Here is a 20,993-nt window from a genome sequence, read left to right on the forward strand (position 1 = left end):
CAAATGGAAGAGGATGCAGATGAAGATGAAATGGGGGATACGATACTGCGTGAAGAGTTTGACAGAGCACTGAAAGACCTAAGTTGAAACAAGGCCCCGGGAGTAGACAACATTCCATTAGAACTACTGACGGTGTTATAAGAGTCAAGGGGCATGAAAGGGAAGCAGTGGTTGGGAAGGGAAGCAGTGGTTGGGAAGGGAGTGATACAGGGTTGTAGCCTCTCCCCGATGTTATTCAATCTGTATATTGAGCAAGTAGTGAAGGAAACAAAAGAAAAGTTCAGAGTAGGTATTAAAATCCATGGAGAAGAAATAAAAACTTTGAGGTTCACCGATGACATTGTAATTCTGTCAGACACAGCAAAGGACTTGGAAGAGCAGTTGAACGGAATGGACAGTGTCTTGAAAGGAGGATATAAGATTAACATCAACAACAGCAAAACGAGAATAATGGAATGTAGTCAAATTAAATCGGGTGATGCTGAGGGAATTAGATTCGGAAATGAGACACTTAAAGTAGTAAAGGAGTTTTGCTATTTGGGGAGCAAAATAACTGATGATGGTCGAAGTAGAGAAGATATAAAATGTAGACTGGCAATGGCAAGGAAAGCGTTTCTGAAGAAGAGAAACTTGTTAACATCGAGTATAGATTTAAGTGTCAGGAAGTCGTTTCTGAAAGTATTCGTATGGAGTGTAGCCATGTATGGAAGTGAAACATGAACGATAAATAGTTTGGACAGGAAGAGAATAGAAGCTTAAGAAATGTGGTGCTACAGAACAACGCTGAAGATTAGATGGGTAGATCACATAACTAATGAGGAGGTATTGAATAGAATTGGGGAGAAGAGGAGTTTGTGGCACAACTTGACGAGAAGAAGGGACTGGTTGGTAGGACATGTTCTGAGGCATCAAGGGATCACAAATTTAGCATTGGAGGGCAGCGTGGAAGGTAAAAATTGTAGAGGAAGACGAAGAGATGAATACACTAAGCAGATTCAGAAGGATGTAGGTTGCCATAGGTACTGGAAGATGAAGAAACTTGCACACGATAGGGTAGCATGGAGAGCTGCATCAAACCAGTCTCAGGGCTGAAGACCACAACCACAACAACAACAACAACAACAACAACATTATTATTATTATTATTAATTATTATTATTTCCTTCACTTTCTCAGACGTTAAGTCCGGTTAAAAATGGAGTGACACGGACCTTGATCAAGCGTCACTTCATTTTAACTGTACGGTATGTGTTATATTGCATTTAGGAACTTTTGGGTAATTGAACATGTATCAATAATTACGGATTTCTGTAGTTGTATATATATGTTTGGATGTAGCTGTATTGCATTGATGTACTGGTGGATATTGTGTGGTATGACTCCTGTAGTTGATAGTATAATTGGTATGATGTCAACTTTATCCTGATGCCACATGTCTGACTTCCTCAGCCAGTTGGATGTATTTTTCAATTTTTTCTCCTGTTTTCTTTTGTATATTTGTTGTATTGGGTATGGATATTTTGCTTAGTTGTGTTAATTTCTTCTTTTTATTGGTGAGTATGATGTCAGGTTTGTTATGTGGCGTTGTTTTATCTGTTATAATGGTTCTGTTCCAGTATAATTTGTATTCATCATTCTCCAGTACATTTTGTGGTGTATACTTGTATGTAGGAACGTGTTGTTTTAAAAGTTTATGTTGTAAGGCAAGCTGTTGATGTATTATTTTTGCGACATTGTCATGTCTTCTGGGGTATTCTGTATTTGCTAGTATTGTACATCCGCTTGTGATGTGATCTACTGTTTCTATTTGTTGTTTACAAAGTCTGCATTTATCCGTTGTGGTATTGGGATCTTTAATAATATGCTTGCTGTAATACCTGGTGTTTATTGTTTGATCCTGTACTGCAATCATGAATCCTTCTGTCTCACTGTATATATTGCCTTTTCTTAGCCATGTGTTAGATGCGTCTTGATCGATGTGTGGCTGTGTTAGATGATACGGGTGCTTGCCAAGAAGTGTTTTCTTTTTCCAATTTACTTTCTTTGTATATGTTGATGTTATGTGATCTAAAGGGTTGTAGAAGTGGTTATGAAATTGCAGTGGTGTAGCCGATGTATTTATATGAGTGATTGCCTTGTGTATTTTGCTAGTTTCTGCTCGTTCTAGAAAGAATTTTCTTAAATTGTCTACCTGTCCATAATGTAGGTTTTTTATGTCGATAAATCCCCTTCCTCCTTCCTTTCTGCTTAATGTGAATCTTTCTGTTGCTGAATGTATGTGATGTATTCTATATTTGTGGCATTGTGATCGTGTAAGTGTATTGAGTGCTTCTAGGTCTGTGTTACTCCATTTCACTACTCCAAATGAGTAGGTCAATATTGGTATGGCATAAGTATTTATAGCTTTTGTCTTGTTTCTTGCTGTCAATTCTGTTTTCAGTATTTTTGTTAGTCTTTGTCTATATTTTTCTTTTAGTTCTTCTTTAATATTTGTATTATCTATTCCTATTTTTTGTCTGTATCCTAGATATTTATAGGCATCCGTTTTTTCCATCGCTTCTATGCAGTCGCTGTGGTTATCCAATATGTAATCTTCTTGTTTAGTGTGTTTTCCCTTGACTATGCTATTTTTCTTACATTTGTCTGTTCCAAAAGCCATACTTATATCATTGCTGAATCCTTCTGTTATCTTTAGTAATTGGTTGAGTTGTTGATTTGTTGCTGCCAGTAGTTTTAGATCATCCATGTATAGCAAATGTGTGATTTTGTGTGGGTATGTTCCAGTAATATTGTATCCATAATTTGTATTATTTAGCATGTTGGACAGTGGGTTCAGAGCAAGGCAGAACCAGAAAGGACTTAATGAGTCTCCTTGGTATATTCCACGCTTAATCTGTATTGGCTGTGATGTGATATTATTTGAATTTGTTTGGATATTAAGTGTGGTTTTCCAATTTTTCATTACTATGTTTAGGAACTGTATCAATTTAGGATCTACTTTGTATATTTCCAATATTTGTAGTAACCATGTGTGGGGTACACTATTAAAAGCTTTTTGGTAATCAATGTATGCGTAGTGTAGCGACCTTTGTTTAGTTTTAGCTTGATATGTCACCTCTGCATCTATTATCAGTTGCTCTTTACATCCTCATGCTCCTTTGCAACAGCCTTTTTGTTCTTCATTTATAATTTTGTTCTGTGTTGTATGTGTCATTAATTTCTGTTTAATGACTGAAGTTAATATTTTTATTATTATTATTATTATTATTATTATTATTATATTTAGATTTCAATGACTGCAGCTATTGCCTCTCACTTCCAACCACCGAGTCTCCCACAAAAGCACTGCCTTTCTTGTCATGTATTTGGCATCTGGAGGGCTAAGCAGGAAGCAGATTGGAGAGGGCTCCTAGGCAGCCACCCAGCAAGCTTACCCCAGAGCCCCACTTGCCCCTGGATCTAATACAAAATGATCTCCTCCTCCTACCTTTGCAAAAGTAGTGTACCCTCAATGTTCTGTACAAGCCTGTCTGCTGCATACATCTATCCAATGAGAAGTAAGGCACAACGGCAATCAGAGCAGATGAAGAATTTCTACCCAAAATGTCATTTCATTTGTTCCAGTGTCCTCAGGTCAGCAAATAAATCCACATAATAGATAGAAAACTGCTGCAGGGTCTTATTCTGGGGATATGTTTTGGGAACACAACAGAGTATCCAAAAAAGGCCCCCTGCATGGTCCCAATTGTGTAAACACAAATAAAATCCAGATGCCAATTTAAAAATGTCATAGAACTTATTTTTTGAAAATGAAATGTCATATGGGGAACAAGCCTTCCTACACCGTTTCATTCTAAAGTTAACCTTGACCACATAATTCTAAAGTTAACAAGGGGGTTCCCCCATTCCACAGCTGGCTTTGTACCTTGTTCTATCAACTTGTAAAATATCAAGCTTGTCCCTCATAAAGATCTCAAATGGCCTCATTGCTACTGATGATTGTTGAACATTGTTGAACAAATGTTCCAATGATGGTCAGGCAAGGGATACGGATGTGGGTGCAAGCAATTGTGGAATTGAAGCTTCCTGGCAGATTAAGACTGTGTGCCCGACTGAGACTCAAACTCGGGACTCTGCCTTTCACGGGCAAGTGCTCTACCATCTGAGCTACTGAAGCACGACTCACGCCCAGTCCTCACAGTTTCACTTCTACCAGTATCTCGTCTCCTACCTTCCAAACTTTACAGAAGCTCTCCTGCGAACCTTGCAGAACTAGCACTCCTGAAAGAAAGGATACTGCGGAGACATGGCTTAGCCACAGCATGGGGGCTGTTTCCAGAATGAGGTTTTCACTCTGCAGTGGAGTGTGCGCTGATATAAAACTTCCGCTCTTGGTCCAGCACACAGTTTTAATCTGCCAGGATTGGTTATCAAGCTTACATTAACACCTTCTGAACTCATATTGGAAATGACTTAGTACTGACGAGGTTTCAACAAGCTACACCATGTGACAGATGGATAAGTATGTGCTGAGCAAGTGGATTAAGAGAAGAGAAGAGAGAAGAGGAGAAGGAGAGGAGAAGGAGAGGAGAAGAAGAAGAGGAGAAGAAGAGGAGGAGAAGAGAAGAGAAGAAAAAAAGAAACATTTTCGGTTTATATTCTCTCAAAATGTGTTATTTTTATGCAAACAAGAGTTTAAGGATCATTAAATATGAAGACATCGGTTCTGCTTAGGTATATTACATGAGTACGAACTGACATTACTAGTGCCCTTGTGTACTTTTTCCCCACAAATGGGTTAGTTAGTAATTATCAAAACGTGTTTACAACTTTCAAGTAACAATGGAAAGCAATTATGTGAAGCCTGATATTGGAAACCTTCTAAACTATCACGCATTTATGACTTACGTAGCACCGTTTGGCAACGAAGTCAGCCTGCTTTCCTCTGCACAATACTACAAGAATTGAGCACTGCATTCCTGTTGTTTGGCGTGGCCAAGTTGTTAGCGCGCGGGAATGCGATACGGAAGGACATGGGTTCGCGCACGGTTGGATGCAAAAAAAAAAATTTTTCCCTCTACATATATGCAGCACGTTCTGAGACATTGTTATTCGTTAAGTTAAAATTTTTCTGAAATATTCGTTATTACTTACATGTAAGAGCGCACTTCCTCAGTAATGGTTTCGTGATTTGTGTGTGTTTAAAATACGAAATATGAAATTGTTGGAGATGAAATTGCTGTGAGTGAAACAACCGACAGTGACCTTTATATTTTTTTCTTGTCTGAAATAATTCACCATTTTTTCCAAATACGTAGCGATTTCTGAGTATGTGGTCAGACAGAAATCTAAGAGCACAACTTAAATTACTGGGAATGTAACTAGCAGCAGTCATCTTCATAATCTTGCTTGGCACAATTATTTATCTGCGATCGAATCCTCAACCACACTAGACAGAGATGAAAGATCTCTGCCGTAATATTTTTAGACTGTAGCACCATATACGAAACATTTTCATTCATGAGATGCATGTTATAAACTTCAACGGACTGCAAGAGCTCTCAAAAATGCTTTTTTTGTTCCTTTTTTTTTCAGTTTTGTTTTTAAGACCCAAACCGTTGACGTATGATACAGGGAAGTAGGCTACTTAATCATTTGGATCTCTAGGAGCGAGTTATAACCACATTCTATTTATCTTCTTATTCTTTGAAACTCTCAGAATCAATTTTTCGGGTGTTTTTATAGATGTATTAGTACAATGTGGTACTACACACTATTCCTAACTCATTTTCCGAAACGTAAAATCCAAAACACAATGTCAGTGTGGCTGGGAATAAGATGACATAATGCGGCATTTACGACAATCTGCAGAATACAGTCAAATACGCTATCGTTATTATGCATGCATGGAACATGTAAAAATTTTTATGCATTTCATCTGAGAATCATGGAAATTAATATACTGCGCCTGATACTGTTAAGGAGGAGGCAAGGGTGATTAAGGCGGGCACGTCAGCTCGATGGAATGCGGCATCATGCCTTATGGCAATGCAAACGCAATTTTCGGTACTTGGAAGAATAGCGCGCCTGTGTTGTCTACTAGCTCCTTTGTGTTCATGGCGCTGTGCGCGCTGCAGTGCGCATGTGCGGATCTGCGATCGGTTGCTTTTGACTGGCTTGCGCGACACGAACCGACAACAGCGCTTCGGTTCTCTATACCCAAACAGTATCACAACCGAAATGCATACTGAATAATGCAGGGACTCGAATTCGAGTATTAGACCGTTCGGTGCTCTTTTGTACCAAAACGATCGGCACAACGGTGGAAAGATACAGAATAGGCACCCTGGTTATATACATATATAAGACAGTTGAGATTATTCAGGAAATTAAATCTGAGTGTCTGGTACATCATTCTCAGTCACCAGATCTCAGTCCTAGGGACTGCCATCTGTTTGGTACACTCAAAGAAACAATGGGAGGAAGGAATTTCAGAAGTGACAAAGAGGTGAAAACTGCACTGCCCATCTGGCTGCATATGTGACCAAAAGAATTCTTTCATTGTGGCAACTACGCACTTCCGAAGTTGTGTAATATGTGCACTCAAGTCAGGGAGATTATGTCAAAAAATGATGTGTAAGTTTTTGTTTATTGTTACAATTAAAAGGATTACAGCACTTTTAAGGTTTCCATTTGAATCATCCTCACAGATGACTATGCGTTCTTCCCTATGGAGCTGAGACTAATGCTGTGGTAACTACCAATGGAAGTATAATCCTTTTCCTGTGCTGAAGCTGGATTAAAATAGTTGTTTCCAAGTAGTGGTAAATATTCCTATTACCAAAATTTCAATAAAAAAGATGAAAGACAATTTCTTCTACAGCTGTTTTAATGTACAGGCAACACAAAATCCAACTCTCACAGGGAGAAGAGATTAGTTATATATTTCAATGTTGGCTGAATGAAAATCACAATCATCCTTCTTCCGTGATGCTCAGTTGTGATGGACAGCTGGATACTGGCTGTTGACAGCCATAATACACATGTATTGTCTGGGTAATGCTGTTATTAAAGAATGTCTCTGACATCATATGGCTGTTATCAGCTGTCCTGAATGCTGCCTGGAAATCCTCATAATAGCCACCCACACAACTTATGGATATACAGGTAAGAAAGATCAGAGTGTGACAACAGTCAGCTTTCATTTGTGACAACAAAGATGATGGATATTTTGAGCTAGAATGTGGCATTATTAATTTAAAGTAAATGAACAATGACAAACACAAAACCAGTATTTTATTTTTCAGCTCACTAAGTGCACCGAGAGAGAGTGCGAGGGGGGGGGGGGGGGCTGATATGGAATATTGCACGTCCTAGACTTAACTTCACAGCTGAAGTTAACAATATGATAAAATGTCAACTTCAACTGTAACTTCATTCAAGATGCCTGCAATTTCAGAGAGCACATGTCTATACAGTTCACAGGCCTGCTTATAGAGGCAACCTGGGTCAGCCCCCTACTGCACTCTGATGGCCCACCGAAAAACAGCATTATTTACGCAATCACAAATGAGTTCTCAGCCTATTCTTTGCACTGTATTACTGTTGCCCAGTCAATGCATTCAGTGCTACACACAAACTGTACCTTATGTGTTACTGTATTAAGTACCATGTACCAAAAACTGTGCTTTTTCTTGCTGTAACACAATAACAACAAATATTTTCTTTTCATAACTTCAGTTACATAGATCATCTTAAGAATGTCATAAACAGTAAAAATCATCTGAGTCCTTCCTTCAAATAATTTCTGCTACTTGGTCAGGATTGCCAAGACGACACAAGAAGATAGCTCCCGTAGCACTAGACCCATCTCGGAGGAGACAGGAAATGCAAATGTAAAGAAGACTACGCCATTTACAGTCTACTCTGGTGACATCTGAGAACAGAGGAGCAATACAGTTTTCACCTATGGCTCTGATTAGTCTCTCATCCTGCAGCATGATTTGATTAGCGGACAGCTTTGCTGACAATGATTTGAACAGGTCGCATCAGTCGAAAGGAAAAAGCTAAAAAAGTTGGCCTCTTTGTAAAATTTAAATAATAAAATTTCTCACATTTGGGCCATATGATGTAAGGAGGCCTCCTTGTAAGTCTTCTTGAACAACATGAACACACAGTGTCCAACATCCTTACAGTGACCGAGTAATCACCAGGGTGGAACCATCTGGTTGCCAACAGAACAGAATTTTGAAACAAAGCAGTTTGTTTTAACTGCACAGAGGAATGAAGCCTTGTAAGTAAATTTTATTTTGATTTCATTTAGCATTCCTGATTATGTCCTTTAATTAAGGTCATAACTATTTAATGGACCACATAAACATTGTAAAATTGAAAAAAAAAAAACGTTAATGAGTGGAAGGCATCAAATAAACTACTTGAGTAAGTTTTTCTGAGCATTAACCAGAATGACGTATGAAATTGAACAGATTTTAACAGTGAAAGTATAAAATGAGCCAAGTATAAAACATGACACTTCTCACTGCATTAATGTGTCTCATAAACAAATAATAATTCATTTAAAATAAACACATGAAGTGTGATTCCTTTGATCCAAATTTAAATGAAATGAAAACTGTGTGACACCTGCCCAACATCAAGGGACACAAAAGTGAATCAACAAGGTTATGAGTGTTACAGGTTTGTCTGTAACGGGCCTTTACCCTATTAAATTTATTGGAAAAAGAAATTTGATCAAATACTGGACAAAGATCTTTGACAGGGCACAAAAAGGTGATATTACACTGTCACTCAATATTTTGTCAGAGTTTCAGAATGGCAGATCACAACTTGTTACCATGCTCTCCAGTTGTGTGTACTACAACTGTATTGTGTTTGTATTTGGAAGATGGGGTTGGGTTGGGTTGTTTGGGGAAAGAGACTAAACTGTGAGGTCATTTGTCTCACTGGATTAGATAAGGACGGAGAAGGAAATCGGCCGTGCCCTTTCAAAGGAACCATCCCGGCATTTGCCTAGAGCGAATTAGGGATTTAGGGAAATCACGGAAAACCTAAATCAGGATGGCTGGACGCGGGATTGAACCGTCGGCCTCCCGGATGCGAGTCCAGTGTGCTAACGCATTTGGAAGATGAGCAGAAAAAACAAAAAGAAAAGGAAACATACATGGATGAAGCTTTGGATTTCACAGCAAGATAATTAAAACAAAATTTTGTTGTGGAAGCTAGAAATCAAGGACGTTAAGTCGTATGAAAATTATTTGCACATAAACAAGACTACATTTCAATAAGTGCTCAGGAAAGTGGCTCCTCATATTGCAGAGTAGAACCATTCACCTCAGAAATGCTGTATCTGCAGAAGAAAGACTTACCGTAACAGTAAGATTTCTTGTAAAAGGAGAAAGCTACTCTAGTTTTCAATATAGCACTAATACCACAGTGCACACTGACGAAAGTAATACCAGAAATGTGTGAAGCTATTTAAGGAGGAATGTCTGAAGAAAAGTAACTGATTAGCACATACTGTAGCCGCAAAGAAATATTATTGTTTCTACAAAAGTTGTAGATTTTCTCCTTTATATCCTCAGGGTACACTGTGGCCATATTTCACAGCTGACGGCCTTCGCAAATTTTTTTTACAGCTCTCACTTTTTTCTTATTTTATTTTTGTATTCAGGATGCCACAAGTTATACAGAGCTTCATCTGCCTCATACATCCGTCAGTGTCGTTGTCGATGCGAGACATCAAGTAAATTTCAAAGCCATGTTGATAGATATAACACGTCAGACAGCTGCAGCATTGCTAGCATTCCAAGCAATTACATTTCTCCATGCAGTGAACAGAAGCCTAATAATTTCTTTGGTCAAATTTAAGGCGAGGCACTAAACTTGTTTAAATAAATTGGAAAACAGGTTACATTTGACAAAAGTTCCCTAACACACTATGTCCAGTATGTTGGACAAATCAACTTTGTCCAATAAATTTGATAGTGCATTATTGGCCTAAAGAACATGCCAGAGTAAGAGTGTTGTGTAATGAGTGTTCACCGTATGAGGTGGAGAGTGAGTAGAAGTTTATTTCTAACAAAATTCCTTATTAGGGATAAAACATGTCATATTACCTAATTACAATATCGTTTACGTAGTATGTAGCAAATGAATACTGTGTGTTAAAATAATGTTTGGAATTATAAGAACGAACTAAAACAACATATGTGTTTCCATGTTTCAAACATAGGTAGTACACAATACTACTCATATTTAACTTACTTACAACATGCAACAACGAAGCATAATTTTAACAATGTGCATGAGTTTCACAATAGGTCAATAATTATATTTGTGGTAATATTTTACATTTTATCACCTTACAGTTGCTCCAATCACTTTGGGGTCAAAAAAGACATCTTACATATAGTACGTTTTTCCAGAGCTGATACCATGTCAGGTTTAAGCAGCTCATTTAATCAGTTTTGCATATTAATAATTGACATTACTGCAATTATTAAGTACCGTACTGACAATGTTTGATCTATAGCATCTTAACATGTTTATATTAGTTTGTGATACTAAGGCTTCTGTCTGTTATACCACCACCTTTCTCTAGCTGTATCTTATGTTGAACCCTCTTTGCTCTGTAGTGTCAATATACTATCTCTTTACATTCAGACAACGGGAACATGTGAATGTTTCTTAAATGTCAATCATATTGTATTTTTGTCATAAATGGCATTAAGCTTCTTTTTCAGTTCCAAATTTCATTACATAACACTATTTGTAGTGTAGGGCATTTTGTAATCTTTCAATCAAGAAACCGTCAACCACACCTGTATGATTACCCTAAATGTAATGTGGCAATACAATGACATTAAAATCAGATTAGAGCAACTTCAGCTGCATTATTCAATTCCACTTTAAGTAACAAGTCAACACCCATTTTCCAGTGGCACTGCCAAAAAATCATGTCATTCAACAAATACAAGCAGTTGCAATAGCAAAACAGAAAGGAAACAATATTAAGCAATTACTTTTATACATGCTTTTCCTTTGTCATTGAAATTAATGTGTAGGGACTTTTATGGTATTTTTAGTAAAAAATGGTCACTTCAGTAAAATAAAATAAAAGCATATTTTAAAGAATCCATTTTCATACAAATCAACATAGAGCATAACTTACCAAGCAGTGTCAGAAGTGCAGCATCTAACATGAAAGTATTGGCAAAGGCACTGTGTGGTCCTCCATGAGGCCATACAATTAATGGTATTTCTTTCTCCTTTGTGCTCTCTGGACCAAAATAAATAGCACAGTATGATTCTGCAAGATCCAATACAAAAATTATGTAATACATTAATTAACAGAAATGTATTTTCATTTATAGCTTCAAACTTAAAATTGGAAAATTTGCTTGCATAAAGATAACAATGAATATAAAGTAATGTCTAATTACAAATGAGAAAACGAAAGGGCTAAGCAAAATTTAAATGGAAAAAAATTATATTACATGCTGCACAGGTTCTTGAATGTTAAAGAACCTGCCAGTTGTACGACATATGATGCAGCAAGGAAAGAGTTTGTCCTTAATTCAGAGTCCTCTTTCCTTGCAATGCTCTACACCAAGGGAAAAGATGTGCAACATGAAAGGATTTGACAGATGACAAAAACGAAAAAGCGCAGGTTTCAGCAGCAGAAAATGTGGTGTCTGACATAAACAGAAAACACATCTTCTGTGGTCATGATTGTATACTCTGATGTTCCCTTTCCTCACATTAACATGGCAGATCAAAGTTGCAACAATAGCACTCTCAGGTAAATCACCTCCTCTCATGGAAAATAAATAATAATTTATTACTTATTATAATTAATTCCTTTAACTCCATATGTGGAGCATACAACTGCAACACAGGATCGCCATCTTGTTCTGTCTTCTGCTAGTATTTTCACGTTTTCCCATCCTATTCCTTGTTGTTGACATTCCGCTTCACCTGATTGTCTCCAAGTTATACTGGGCCTGCCTTGTCTCTGGCGTCCCTACGGTATCCAATAAAGTGCTTCCTCAGCAATATGTTCATTTGATATCCTGTTCTAACCATCACCACTTCCTGCTTCTCATTTGCAGCTCCATTGGCTTCTGGTTGATTCTTTCCCAGACTGATTTGTTAGAGATAACATTTGGTCATCATACTTGTAGTATATGCCTTAGACATCGGTCTCCAGCTTATGGATTAGCTGCTTTGACACTTCCTGTGTTTCACATTCATACAGACGCACAAATTTTAAGAGTGAGATCTTCACTCTGCAGCAGTGTGTGCGCTGATATGAAACTTCCGCTCTCGATCCAGCACACAGTTTTAATCTGCCAGGAAGTTTCATATCAGTGCACACTCCGCTGCAGAGTGAAAATCTCATTCTGGAAACATCCACCAGGCTGTGGCTGAGCCATGTCTCCGCAATATCATTTCTTTCAGGAGTGCTAGTTCTGCAAGGTTCGCAGGAGAGCTTCTGTAAAGTTTGGAAGGTCGGAGACGATGTACTGGCAGAAGAAAAACTGTGAGGACAGAGCGTGAGTCGTGCTTGGGTAGCTCAGATGGTAGAGCACTTGCCCGCAAAAGGCAAAGGTCCCGAGTTCGAGTCTCGGTCCAGCACACAGTTTTAATCTGCCAGGAAGTTGCACAAATTTAACATTACATTCAAATATCCGCTGTACAATCCTCAATGTTATTTCCTTTGATCTCCAGATAGAGCTGAGAGTCATAAAAGCACCTTTGGCTTTGTTGATGCGGCTGTTAATGTCCTCTGTGCACTACCATATTATGGTGTAATCATGCTTCCAGAGTAGCAAAACTTTCCAATCCTGGTTCCCATGCTCTGCAGTGTTGGTATCATTTATCCACAAGGCTTGTTTTTTGGGCATCAATTTTCAAACCGACTTTCTTCGACACAAATGTCAGATCTTCTAGTCTCTCTTTCATGACATTAAGGCTGTGGGATAGAAGGCAAAGGTCATCCACAAAATCTAGGTCTTCTAGGGGTGTTCCATTGCTCCATTTTATTCCCCTCACTTTATTCACTGCTTTCATCATTACAAGATTCAGTACTATGTTAAACAGTATTGGTGAGAGCATGCAGCCTTGCTTAACTCCGTTTTCACTGCTATTGGTTCTGAAAGCAGACCTTGATGTTGAACCTGGCTTGTGTAGTTTTCATACACAACCTTGTCAAGAGCAATTACATTCTTGGGAATTCAAAAAGTTTGCAGTGACCGCCATATTTTTGATCTAATTATACTGTCAAAGACCTTTTCAGTCTACAAACAGCATGTACGGTGGTGATTGGTATTCACACGAATACTGAGCTTTTATTGTCAATGTGTTTATCTGCTGGGTGCAAAAGTAATCTTTCCTGAATCCTGCTTGTTCTCTTCTTATTTTCTTGTCTACATATGCTTTTATCGTATTTAGGATCTTTTGTGAGAGGATCTTGCTTGGGACTGATGCCTCTCCAATTATCACAAACTGATAGGTCTCCTTTCTTGGGGAGCTTGATGACAGGGTGTATACGCGGACAAGGAAAAATAAAAAATCCCGGGTTTCCCAGTTAAAAATACACTTTCTCCCAAGTGAAAAACACGCATTTTCCATGTTAAGTGACAGTATATTTTCCCTTATCAATCCTTTGAATGGTTATGGTTTTATACACAGGAGTAGAATTTCCCTGCACTTCAGAAAACGAAACTCAGGGAAAAAGACATGTTTTGGAAATATCTTTGATGTGCAGCAACATGTATACTGCGTATTTTCGTATTACGAAAGTATACACTGGAATTCCACCAAACACTGCATGTTACTTTCCGAATCATTGAAATCGAGATTGTGACGCACGTTTGTAAGCCAGTCATAGCTCATGTCATGTGATCTCACCAGCCGATGGCAGCAGACATTCAGAGCATAGGATACGTGATGTAGTCAGCCAACAGCAACATCACTGTTACGTAGCACGAACACACAAACAGGGCAAGTTAATAATTTAAATTAATGTACATAGTGTTGTTAACAGAAAAGCGAAGCTTTCACATATAAAACTGGTCTCTAAGGTTAATAAGCTGCAAGAGAAGCTAAGCTTTCGCATATAATGTTGATATTTCTTACACGTGTTACAATTAAGATATGTCACACAAATGTGGCAGTAAAATTTTTAATAATGGCATAAATGTCTGATCTTCAGGGTTCGAAATTCTTCTAAATGGCTCGTCATCATAGAGTTAATTTTTAAATGCAAGTCAAACACACTGTGATTTAATAAATTCATGGTACATTCTCGCACATAGTTCAACTTGCGTAAAAGGATATTTACTTTGAAAGTAACACTTTTCAAACCACCATTCGCAATATTTTCCCGCGACCTGTTAGAAATAGGTTCGTTTCAGCAGTTGTCAGAGAGCGCAGATAACAGGCAACACTGCGCTTGCACAGCTATCATGACGTAGGAAGCCCTTATGTACATACGTGTAAAATATTATGTCATAAAAGAAACAAGACATCAGAGGATACTCCAAGAGAATCGGAATTTCGTGAACCATACTAAAATGTGCACATTTAAAGTGCATACTTAAAGTGCACATTCGTATATTCAGATTCCCAAAGACGTAGACTTCGACCTGATATTAAGCTTTTCAGTGGGCTATTCGGGATGTAAATTTTCTTGGAGCACCAGTACTGTATTATGTTTGGTTCTTTACTATGGCAAAATGCCATATGTGCTAGAAGATGAAAACGTGCACCTGAACTGCAGCGAACAGTTGAAACTAGCCAGTACTGTGGAATTAAACATTTCGTTTCAAATACATTGACTGCCTCTGGTGAAAAGTTTATAAAAGTCAAATTTCTTTAGCAAACAGCCAAAAATAACTTCATTGTTCTGCAAGGCAATTAATGCTTGACTACCAGAAAAGTGGAAATAAAATAAAATCTGAAACTAATGACATATTTTAGCCTTCCATAATTATGTGAATGCATTTTAATTTACTTGATAGCTCCTGGTCACAGATATCCATTTTGTTTTCATTTGACGTGAGAGTAAACGAGGGGGAAACAGCAAAATCACTAAATGTAAACACCGGTCACATGGAGACTAACCGCTATAACTCAGGCTGCTCTGCGCATCAGCCCCGGTGTACGATATTTGCGAACCAGGTCAATACTAAAAAAACAAATTTTCAAAAATATGTTCATCTTGTAGCGCATATCCTTCTGGAAAGTCTGAAACATAAAACATGTATGTTCGAGGAAATGTAAGACATATTATTTGGTTTTAAGTATGCCAAAGTGCAGTGCCACGCCTTTTCATAAAGCATTCTTCTACCGCAAGTCACTGTAAGTAACTCTGTTGAATTGAAATGTGTATATTTTGTAATGGATGCCATCAAACTACATTCAGGACAGTGGAAACTGAAATGTCCTGTGGTGTCTCTCCTGCTCCCAGTTGGCCGGTTTGACATCCTGTCCCTCTTTAAAAAAAAAAAATCTCACAATTAATAGCGGATGGGATTATTTGTAATTGGGAGAACTCTTCAGAAAATTTGCACTCTTTATTGCCTATTAGCTAATAACTTGCTGTTTTGTGTGATATAAAATTAAATGTAGGATACATAAAACTAATAAAGACAAGAGATAAGCAAGAAATTACACATTTCTTCAACCCTTAGCTCCTACCATTTTTTTCTCTCTAATCTTACAACAGCTTTACATGGCGTGCTTTCCTTTCTGCGAAAGAACCTATTACCTCATCAAAGTTCGTCAAATGTTTTGTTACATGAAAAATCGAAATGTCGTTATGTAATACTGAAAAAGCTGTTATCACAAATAATACCCCAAGAATGGTATGGTTTCTCGATCTGATTACATCTATTTTGTCACTGACTGCTAGATAAAACAAAATTGGCCTTTCTAGTATTGCAGCAATTTTGTAACACACACCAAATAAATGAGATTGTTTTGGTACACATGGCAATTTATATAACAAGACAATATAATTCACAAAGTACCAATTTCAAATGCCTATTTGGCCTACTACAAGCAAAAAGCTTTATGTTAGGAAATAGTTTCACATTTCATTCATACGCACCAGTTTCTCAAGCATGAGATCGAAAAGTAGTATTACGAAATTTTTATATAAATTCGGAATCGTCTTATTCTGCCATAATTTGTGTGATATCCCTGTTTCTTCTCCTTCTTCGTTCTAACAAAATGTCTTGTCATCACCATTTCTGTAGCTATTCCTGCCATTGTCAAAATTTGTTCGCCGATTAACTTCACTAACCCTGCCAGAATCACAGTTTTAATTATCCCGCAATTATTTTCTGGTTAGGCGCTATTACATGTTCGTGCAACACGTTTTCCGTGTTACTTCCAATACTGAATGTAAGCGGCTGCTAGCCAGGGACTGTACAACTGGTCCTTACTAATATAGCGATCTGGCCAAAAATTTTCTGTCAAAATTTAATTTTCTTGGATACACCGAGAAGATAGTACGTAATCTTTCTCACCTGTTATTCCTGTCAGTCGTTTATTTCCATTCTGGTAATCTGAATCTATAGATTTCGCAAGTAATTATAACAATGCTGATTATTCGCAAACCCAATCAACCACATAATCAGACAGCGATTGGCATTCATCCGTTCAGCTTTACTCCGATCAGCTCGTACAGCCCCATCCCCTTTTGTCTGCGGAAAGTTGATTTCTAGATGTAATAGGATTCTCCTGACAGACATCACGCATTCAAAAATCAACTTATGATTGATACAGAAATCAACTTAAAATGTGTTCAAAAATGTTCAAAAACCAACAGGGAAGCGTTTCAAAATCATATGTATAATCATAGACAAACTTGCGCTGGATGCTAGGCATTTTGTGAAACAAGTTCTTTTCCTCAAGAATATGAATTTGGCGCCCCCTTTTCCCAGTAGCATCTAGTTGCTTGCACAGCCAACAGCCACATTCCAGCAGCAACTCAAACACAACTCAACTGCGCATGCGCACGAGCCCGCTCGTAACTCTAAAACAAATCTAATGTAAACAGTTGTGACTTCACGCTCATCGGAGGCAGTTTGTTGTTATGATGCATTGCATAGTCTTCCTAAAGCCTTTGACATTTTGCTGTTGGCAGATGCTTGAATGAGCACTGTGTGTCGTTGTTGTATATGGCGCATTTCCTTTATTTTCGTTTTTTCTCTTGTTTATGTTATATTGCTGAAATATTGTTCTGCAGCAGCGGGATACAGTAATATCCTTTGTTAAGAGTATTGGTTCTTACCAGTCAAAATTACAAAAATTTAGCTGAAAACTAAAACAATGAAAAATTCCCAGAATTTTAAAAAATTCCCGGGTTTTTCCCAGTTTTTCCCGGACGAAAAAATTCCCGGGTTTTTCCCGGATCTCCCGATTGTCCTGAGTCATATACACCCTGGATGAGCATGCGGATGTAAAATTTCTACTGTTATAGAGGGATTTACTTTGAGTAACTCTGGAGTGATGTTGTCCAGGCCAGAACTGTTCCGTTTTCTTATTTGTTGGGCTGCTTTAGCGATTTCTTCTTCAGATGGCAGTTCTACGTTAATTGACATATCTTGTGTGAGTCCTTTTCCATACACATTCAGCTGAGTTAATAATAATAATAATTCAGCTGAGAAGAAGAAGAAGAAGAAGATGATGATGATGATGATGAGGAGGAGGAGGAGGAGGAGGATAATTTATTATTATTATTGTGTGTGGCTCAATGGCCATGAGCTCGTCTTCTAATTGGACACCACTTCAGCGAATTGAGTGCCCAAAACCCATCCCAGTTATCCAACTAGGGAGACGGGAATTACAATTTAAAGTGGAATCCAAACCTCTCACATTGTTGAAAGGTGGAGATTAGATTAAAAGCAGACTGAAAATTTCTGTGGTTCAATCGGGATTTAATTCTGCGACCTCTCTGTTTAAAGGAACACATTTTACCACTTGACCACCAGGCCCAAGGTAAGTAGATGTTATGTGCAAGTGCCGTCAGACACGTCACACTGTAGCCTTCAACTACACCTTTCAATTCACCTCAGCATACTCACTGATATGTGGGAAGGAACTCTCTTGCCATCCAGTACAATGGTCTCACAAGACATACTTGAAAATTACAATGATGAAGTTGGCCAATAGAGAAGTATAAAAAGTTTTGTTCAGTGAAATAGAGCATTGAAGAATAAAATACTTCAATTAATGGTATGCTTTAAAGTATTCAGCAAAGCTGCTGATTCCATTTTTCTTCTCAATATATTGCTGGCCAACCCAGTCAACTAATCCACAGGCTGTGAGCTTTGTCCTCTTGCATACTCATGGCCTGAACTCTAATTAGACTGAAGTACTACTGGTGATGGGCCACTACCCACAGAGAAGTTTGCTTTTTGGTGCCCCATATATCCTCTGATGTTCATTTGCTTTTCGTAGCCTATACTGACATTCTACGAAACACACATTCTCTCAGCACTTTCCAGCTCTGATGGACGAGACAGCCAGAGGGATCTTAAGAAACTGAGTGCTGAATCCCAAGTCTTGCTCAATTTTAAATACTCATACTGGTTTAATAGCTCTTTTTTGGCAACTTATTTTGATAGATCCTTATTTATAGTGACCCAGAAACTTCATATTTCCACCACTATCCTGGTCTCATTGCGTTTCATTTTATGGTTATACTAATGGCAGTGCACGGCAACAGCTGACTTGCCTCCTTGTTTCAGTCAGGTGTGTCTCTAACATTCCTCGCACTATGCCTCAACTATTCTAATAGTCTGCCTCACGCACGACATGTCACATTTGTGTGTAATGTAGTACACACTCAATTCAATCATCTTGCCATTACAAATGAAACTTTTTATCTCCGTTCAAAATTGGAAAATATATTGGGTGCCATGTTTCCATAGAAGTCTATCAATCTTTCCAGAGATTAAAGCAGCATTCGACAGCTAGTGATTCTTGACTTTTCTTTTTCTTTCTCAGTCTCAACCTCCACCATTGTTGATTTTGAAGCAACACCAACCCAATTTGTAAATCCGAGTACCCATTCCATCGTACCATTGTTTGTAGATGTTTTTATTCTTCAGTGAGGCTCTCATTGTCTGACAAGGTTTGAGCCTTGTCGATGAGAGTCTTTACCAAAGAATTTCTCCGTGGTAGGTGATGTTGGCCCAATGCTTGGAGATAGAGGTCAATGTGAGTGAGCTTTTTGTATACTCTGAGATCCAGAGGTCCACTGGTTCTTCTCTTAATTAACACATCAAGGAAAGAGATGACAAAACATATTTCATTTGATAAAGGACAGAGAGTGGCAAAAACTACCCATCACGACTGAGAAATAGCAACAGCTACTCAGAGCTGAAATTAACTGTGGATACTACCTACAATTCTAACCAAACACGTTTATATGCTATGGGCCATGAATCACACCTTTTGCCAAGAAAGCCAAATGGCACTACAATCAGAAATAAGTATGAAGTTCCTGAAACACAATGTTTTGTGTGAAAAACATCAACACATTAGCTTGAAGTGGGTGAATAAGGAGCTGTAGTAGTACAGCACTTCTGAGAGATCTTGCAGAATATTGTTAATAACTTCCCTCATCATGCCACTGTAATATGGAGTGACTTACGCTTCTCAAGCACATATTGGGAAAGTCACGCCATCAAAACTCATGCCAGAGAAGATATTTGTGTGACATTATTTTGAGTCTTCCCTTAAAATTACTTCGAGCAAATGATTATGGAACCAGCTCGAGAAGGTAACATCTTTGTAATATTTACAGTTCTTTATTGACAACAACACACAATTATACACAATGGCTGTTAGACAAACACCAGAATTACACAAGCATGAGAAAACAATGGCTGAAGCATTTTAAGTCCAGATCAGTCTGATCACTTGCTATCTTGTCTTATAAAGACTCGTAACTGTCCAAGTCTGTGAGTTGAACCTTCGCCTACCAAAATTGAGGCACAAGTGAGCAGGCACCGCCGAGTATGAATGTTGTAGTCATAGTGGTGGTGTTTGTTGGCACACAGCCACATTCCTCCCTTCGTCTGAGGAGACCGCGCAGCAGGAAATTGTGAACTAAGGCGGTGAACCAACTGCGCAGGGCTGCCAGCAATGGGATAGCATGGCCGAGGAAACCACAGGGTCCACCCAGGTGGCTCAGCAGCTGCACCATCGGCTCACCTGCACCCAAAGTGGTGTCACCACCATGATGCTGCATGATCAACTGTCTGCAGCCTAGTGGGGCATATGGCTGGAAGTGGTCCTGGTAGTGGCGAACAAGGCCCAGTAGCAACCCTGCATTTAGCAACAACACAGGAAACGCGCTGTTGGTGACAACGGTCAGAGGCCATGATGACAGGGAAGGATCCATCCAGTGTTCCGGCGGAAGTGCAATGTCCGTGCAGCCACTGCTGGACACTGGGAGAGGGTCCAGAGTGGTTGGCAGCTGCATCTCGACATCGCTCTCACCTAACAGAACAGCAACCAGAGGCACACTAAAGGCGTCGGGCCCCTGGAGTTGGGTGACACTTGGGAGAGGTTTCCCCGCCAATGGCTTCAGAGAAGATAGTTGAGGGACTCACCAAGGACATCGCTGGTTCTGACGCTCCGCGAGTGGCACCCCCCTGTTGTCACCATGAACATCTGCCACATGCACCGTCACTGGCACCCACACAGGCCGTTGGCCAAAAGTGTGCACCCAGATGAGCTCGCCCAGACCGTGAAGGATGTGAATGCACTTCAGATCACAATGGAGGGCAGAGCAGATGAAGCAGTGCCCGAGGTTGACAGCCGTGGAGGGTTTCCACTGGACTGTGGCCATTCAGTGGGTTGGTCCTGTAGGTGCTGAGAAACAGAGGCAATGGCGAGTCTGCTAATGAATCTGCAAAGCACTTCTGCAAGTGAGTCTTAAAATGGGCACA

General features: G+C 38.9%; 1 protein-coding gene across 2 annotated transcripts in view; it reads right to left on the minus strand.

Annotated features, from left to right (window-relative positions):
• The window catches only part of LOC124609337 (acylamino-acid-releasing enzyme-like), a 134,901-nt gene that overhangs the window by 22,439 nt on the left and 91,469 nt on the right, over nucleotides 1–20,993 (minus strand). For both annotated transcript variants that reach the window (XM_047140065.1, XM_047140066.1), the window contains exon 10: nucleotides 11,192–11,329. In XM_047140065.1, the coding sequence (XP_046996021.1) occupies nucleotides 11,192–11,329 (138 nt within the window). The remainder of the gene's footprint in view (nucleotides 1–11,191; nucleotides 11,330–20,993) is intronic.

Source organism: Schistocerca americana, chromosome 1 (assembly GCF_021461395.2).
Source record: "Schistocerca americana isolate TAMUIC-IGC-003095 chromosome 1, iqSchAmer2.1, whole genome shotgun sequence".
Lineage (NCBI taxonomy): Eukaryota > Metazoa > Arthropoda > Insecta > Orthoptera > Acrididae > Schistocerca > Schistocerca americana.